Source organism: Taurulus bubalis (assembly GCF_910589615.1).
Source record: "Taurulus bubalis genome assembly, chromosome: 1".
In the NCBI taxonomy this organism is placed as follows: Eukaryota; Metazoa; Chordata; class Actinopteri; order Perciformes; family Cottidae; genus Taurulus; species Taurulus bubalis.
In genome coordinates, this window is record NC_136589.1 from 43,724,595 (window position 1) to 43,731,341 (window position 6,747).

General features: G+C 37.1%; 1 protein-coding gene across 1 annotated transcript in view; it reads right to left on the minus strand.

Moving 5' to 3' along the window:
- Nucleotides 1-5,464, minus strand: part of tmem71 (transmembrane protein 71) — a gene marked incomplete at its 3' end in the record, with an annotated part of 9,171 nt that extends 3,707 nt beyond the window's left edge. The window contains exons 1-3 of the mRNA XM_079213974.1: nt 5,300-5,464; nt 726-770; nt 583-628 (exon numbers count right to left, since the gene is read on the minus strand). Of these exons, the coding sequence (XP_079070100.1) occupies nt 583-628; nt 726-756 (77 nt within the window). The 5' untranslated portion in view covers nt 757-770; nt 5,300-5,464. The remainder of the gene's footprint in view (nt 1-582; nt 629-725; nt 771-5,299) is intronic.
- Nucleotides 5,465-6,747: the final 1,283 nt, after the last annotated feature.

Sequence of the window (6,747 nt, forward strand, 5' to 3'; positions counted from 1 at the left end):
CCAAGATGACGACCGGTAAACACCAAGATGGCGACCCCTCAAAAGCAAGATGGCGACCCCTAAAAACCAAGATGGCGACCCCTAAAAATCAAGATGGTGACCCCTAAAAAACAAGATGACGACCGGTAAACACCAAGATGACTCCCAAAGACCAAAATGGCGACCCCTCAAAAGCAAGATGGCGGCCCCTAAAAACCAAGATGGCGCTGCCCTCCACGGACGGGTAGCAGACGTAAGAGGAGTCGGGTGAGAGGAGCGACTCGTTGAGGCTGAAGGAGGCACAGGGACGTGAACCTATGAACACGGAACCTACATAGGGCATCGCTCACAGCAAGACGATTGTCTTTTTGTATTGTTTTATACAATGTCCAGTTTAAATATGCACATGAGGCATTATGTAACAGTGACTTTTGTTGAATTTAGAAGAAATCCTGACGCAAACCGAGAGAAGTTGTAAAATAAAATAAATGATTTCCTCTAGTTTGAAAGAAGTAATGGAAGAAAAATAGAATGAAATCTTAACTAGAAGTAAATAAATAATAATACAAGAAAATACATTCAGTCTTGAAACGTTTTCTTTACCTCTGACAGGAGTGACTGGCTCTCAACCTCCGTTTGATTGGTGAACCTGAAACACAGAACATGTGAGTGTGTGTGTGTGTGTGTGTGTGTGTGTGTGTGTGTGTGTGTGTGTGTGTGTGTGTGTGTGTGTGTGTGTGTCGTACTTGTGACCGCTCCAGAGAAGAACAGAGCCATGTTTGTCTTGTCGCCTGTGGAGAGAATCAGAAACATGATATGGTGTGAGAAACACGCATTTGGGGACTACTTTCAGTGGCGGATTAATCCACATGTAGTGCTCTGTGTGTGTGTGTGTGTGTGTGTGTGTGTGTGTGTGTGTGTGTGTGTGTGTGTGTGTGTGTGTGTGTGTGTGTGTGTGAATAAACTGTGTGCTGATGGTCAGAGGTGTCAAGTAACGAAGTACAAATACTTTGTTACTTTACTTAAGTAGAATTTGTGGGTATCTATACTTTACTGGAGTATTTATTTTTCAGACGACTTTTTACTTCTACTCTTTACATTTTCACGCAAATATCTGTACTTTCTACTCCCTACATTTTAAAAATAGCCTCGTTACTATTTCATTTTGGTTTGTTTTCACTCCGACTTGTCATCGTTCAAAAACACACACAAAACCTCTCCGCCCCGTTGCCCACAGATACGTGCGCGCGCACACAGGTGAGCGCTGAGCACACAGCAGCGGACAGAGAGCGTCGAAAAATATGTCGCGTGAAAAGCAGACCGCTATATCTGCGTTTTAAACGCTCCCAGGGTGAAGATGCAACAGCAGCTCTCCTGTGAGGAGCAACCGGAGTTCTCCTCGCACCGGAGCGGCTCTCTGAACCCGGAGCAGCTCTCCTGCTCCGGGTGAAACGAGCCACGGTGCTCGTGTCTTCTACCAACAATGAGCTGTCATTAATAAATACATGGACAAATGCCTGTACTTTCGGGTCAATGGTTACGGTACGCCGTTAACAGGTTACGCTTGCGCATGCGCGATTTGACGCGACGCCGTGAGCTCCGTGAGCTCGTCTTTTCCTGCTGTTGCGTTTCTCAAAATAAAAAAACAGATCTAAGGTCAATATTGAGCATGAATTGAGAGAGACCGTATCAAATCTACAACCCCGTTTATAACATATGTGTCGAGGAAAGCAGCTCACTGCTCCACTAATACTGATACAACCTGATGGCTCACATATCTGCACTCATTCTGTTTTGTTTGGCAAAAAAAATTAAAAGCTTATTGTTTTCCACAATGAGCTATTTAGTAGTAACTAAATATGAGTAATTTTTTGCACAGATAGAACTTACACAAAACATTGTCTGATGGGGCAATCTGATTTACTTGAAAGTGATTGCAATTGTCTTTATTCTGTTATTTATAAAAGCACAGATGAGTCACACAATTATGTTATTTACAGAAAAAGTTTGAGAACCACAGCTTTAAGTATTTGTGTCGGAGTCGCCGCCGCCGCCTATTTTGCACTATTCCAATACTTATAGGCAACTAGTTATCATGTCTTCCGCTCCATGAAACGCATGTTAATGCTCAGTAGTACACATATGGTACTTTAATGTATTTGCATTGTAATAAAATGTGATCATTTTAAATGGGCATATATGCAGCTGAAACAGGTAGCCTAGTGCATCCCACATTTTTCAACATAACATTTTAAAACATTATAGTCATTATGGCCTTTATAAAAATGATTGTTTTGGGGGAGGTGGGGTAGTGCACTATAGGCCCCTGAGACATGGCTTAAGAGTTTGTCCTTAATGGAAAAAAAAAAAATTCCCCTTACATTACTTTTACTTTTATACTTTTAAGTAGTTTTTAAACCAGTACTTTTACTTAAGTAAAAAGCTTGAGTTGGTACTTCAACTTTTACAGAAGTATTTTTAAACCCTAGTATCTATACTTCTACTTGAGTAATGAATGTGAATACTTTTGACACCTCTGTTGATGGTGATTTACACACACGATCCTTGTGAGGGGATTCTCTCTCTGAGGGTTTGAGTCAAGAAGAAAAATGCAGAATAAACATTATTAATAACGATTATTAATAAAGATTCACTGAAATAAAACTTATTAACTAAGTTAATTCTTCCACCTGTGAAGTCGGTGGTTGGCTTTCAGTTTTTCTGTGTTTTGGAAAAAATGCAGAAGAAGAAAAGAAGAGAGAGAAAACGAGAGAAAAAGAGAAAAAAGAGGGAAAGAAAAGAAAGAAAAGAGGGAAAGAAGAGGCTGTGACTCTGAGCTCATGTTTCCTGTTAACTCTTCGTCTGCCGAGAGGAACCAGAGAGTGAACCAGCTAACCTCTGACCTATTTATGATAAATATAATAACGATAATAATAATAATAATAGCTACAATAATAATAAATTCTAAATGTACGAACCCAGATGAAGAGTTTGACTTAAAGACGAAAACAATCAAGCTTTTGTTTTTTTAATCATGAAGACGATCTTCTATCTAAATAAAGGACAGTAACGAGTATTTTAAGATCTTATTAAGAACTTTAGTTGAAGGGGAAGTTATAGAAATAAATACTTCTCTGCTCCCATAAAGATGTTGTTCTGCTGAACTGGGTCAGCGACTGTTGGTCTGTGACCGGGAACAAAGGGTGTGTGTGTGTGTGTGTGTGTGTGTGTGTGTGTGTGTGTGTGTGTGTGTGTGTGTGTGTGTGTGTGTGTGTGTGTGTGTGTGTGTGTGTGTGTGTGTGTGTGTGTGTGTGTGTGTGTGTGTGTGTGTGTGTGTGTGTGTGTGTGTGTGTGTGTGTGTGTGTGTGTGTGTGTGTGTGTGTGTGTGTGTGTGTGTGTGTGTGTGTGTGTGTGTGTGTGTGTGTGTGTGTGTGTGTGTGAACTGAAGAAGGCTCCCGGCGGTTTGAAAGCAGAGTAACGGTCTGAAGACAAACATCTAACTCACTCGGTCCTGAAGGGGGCGCTAGAGGTCATTTAAATAAAAAAGCTTCGGCAACTATTAGACTTTCATATTTCTTCTGGAAAAACATTTTCTTTTAGGATTAATCCTGAATATTAATATAAACTTTAATAATCCAGCAATAAAATGAATATTTGTACTTTATTTCATATATTTTCTGCTACTTTACAGTTCTTTAGAAATAAGGGTTCTAAAAGGGTTCTTTGTGAGACTGAGGGTTCCATTAAGAACCCTTTTTAAAAGAAAGAGTTATTTCTTCAAGGAACGCCCACAACACAGAACCAACACCAGCAGAACATCTGATTGGGAACCAGGATGTTTGAGCTGCACCACATCAGTCCTTTAGGTACTCCACGAAAACCCAGATTGGGCTCAATGTGGAACCGTTAAACCACCACAGGGTTCTCTGTAGAACCTCTCATTTTGGGTTCTGGGTGAAACCTTTCACAGATGGTTCTAGGTACGACCCTTAAAGTTCGAGGTAGAACACTGACAGGGTTACGGATGTGACTTTTATTTACAGAGAAGGATTCTACTAGGAACCAAAAAGTGTTCTCCTATGGGGACAAGCAGAAGAACCCGACATGGTTCTAGTAAGCATCTCTACTTCAAAGAAAGACAAATATGTCAAACTGGGGCAATACATATGAGATTCTCTTTCTGTAAAATTATCAAAGTCTCCAGAGCTTTGTGTTCATCAATAAAACAACAAATAATCAAATATAAATTATTCATAGCAAACAATAATATATATATATATATATATATATATATATATATATATATATATATATATATAAAATAAGCCAAAATATTTCCAATTATATACGAAAAACCTCTTAAACTGGAAAAAAGGTTCATTTTGATTTACTATCAATACAAATATAATATTTACAAACTGTTGTACTTCACTACCTTCAGGGCTTAATAACCTTAATAAGCTTAATAAGAATGCATTTATTACATTATTAAATCCCCCCCTCCTCTATTTGACATTGGACCATTCCCACCCGGCTTTCCCAGCATGCTTTGCAGCAGCAGTCTCTGCTGGAGCTGCTGATGTTGGAGGAAAACGCGTCACCGGAAACACGAAGATGGACCGAACCATTCCTCCATCACACACACACACACACACACACACACACACACACACACACACACACACACATATATACATATATATATATATATATATATATATATATATATATATATATATATATATATATATATATATATGTATATGTATATGTATATATGTGTGTGTGTGTGTGTATCCCATAAAGTTGAAGCAGGTTTCTCTCCTATTTTATTCTCCTATGTATTCTTATTCAAAACTATATTAATGTGTTTATTGTCCTTACTGTTTACCGTCTCAATAATAGTATGTTAGTATTCATATATATATATATATATATATATATATATATATATATATATATATATATATATATATATATATATTCACATATATATATATATATATATAGAGAGAGGATATTTATAGCTGAACATTGTTGCTGACATATTTCCATGATGACGGGTCCTGCATTATTATCAGAGGTTATTAATAACATGTGTACCGCAGCGTAGAAATATTATAATAAAACTGTTTGCGTTTTCAATAATGAACATGAAGGAAGTCATTTTATAATTTATGACAAAATAAGTAAGAAACGTTGTTTGCATGAAATCAAAATGGAGTCAAATGATTTCAGAGGCTTCAAACTTGTGATTTAACTCGTTTTCATGTTTTCCTGTTTTCATCTCTGCAGGAAACCGGACAAAGAAACAACTCACCGGGGAGTTTCCTCCAGGTTTCTCTTCCGGAAGTGAAGAAACCACCCGACTCTTCTTCTTCTTCTTCTTCTTTATTATCTTCTTCTTCTTTTTATCCTCTTCTTCTTCTTTTCTTTATCTTTGCTTCCTGCAGCCCGGAGCTCCGCAGCTACACACCGGAAATACCAGCGGCTGTCAAGTTAAAACACCACATGTGACAGCTTCCGGTCACGGCTTTTCAGAGTAAAAGTGGTACGGTGGGTTTTACCATTTAAAATAAGTACAGCTTTAAAGGGATCTACATGGAACAATGTGTTTAAAATAATACTAATAATAACTTTATTTATATAGCACCTTTAAAAACAAAGTTTACAAAGTGCTCTACAGAGAAGCAAGGAAGGCATAACTTAAATACCGTTAAACAAAAAGGACCATAAAGGCAATGAATACTACAAAACCAAACAAATAAATAAAACATACAAACAATACCAGGGGAACGAAATAACTGCATAACAGATCATAAAAGGACGACATCACTTAAAAGCAATTCTATAAAAATGTTTTTTAAGAAGTGATTTAAAAGAAGTTATTGATTCTGCGAGCCGTATCTCCTCCGGTAGGTTGTTCCAATTGATTGATGCAAGATTCAGAATTGTTACTGCAATGAGGCCGTCATCCACGTATGTGCAGCTGGATGTGTATTTATTTTACTGCATGAATCAGATTACAGATGTGAAACAGATGTGGGCCAAGAACTAATGAGGTAACTATAAAATAATGCAATAATAATTAAGTTTACACTCATTTATATTTCATACTTATCTTTTATCATGTTTTTGTGTGCTTTAAAAATATATATGTGTTCTGTTTCTCTACTGTGAAACCACTTTCCTTTTAAGGATGCATTAAAGTATTGACTGAAAACTGAAGAAAAAAATAAATGAATGTTGAAGCCTGTCATCATCTCTCTCAACAGAAAACATAACAATCTTATATTTAATTTAATGCAATCTTTGTATTATGGTAATTGTTAACAACCTTTTTTCTCTATGCATCCCATTTTTATTTTGAAAAAAAATCACACAGTTAACATATCCCTTAACCTTTGGTCTTCTGGTGCTTCTGTTGAATGTTGTCTGCTTATAAAATTTAACACGTATTAATCATGTAATTTAAACATAGTGTTTGTGTTTTTCTGTTCCATCTTTAATCCTTAATGTTGTTATCTAAATGTAATTTATCGATATTTATCAATAAATGAAATGAAATGTAATATTCGGGCTCGACGTAATAAATATGACGTAATAAATAAGACGTAAATGATATGACCGGCATAAAGACAATTGTAAAGTGCATAAAGATACAACTCACCATTACGCCGAATTAGTAGAGTAGAGCTTGTTTCTCTGCTACGAGCCGGTCCCATCTCAGGGTGACGGGAGAAAAAGACCGAGCCCCAACCTGTGTTT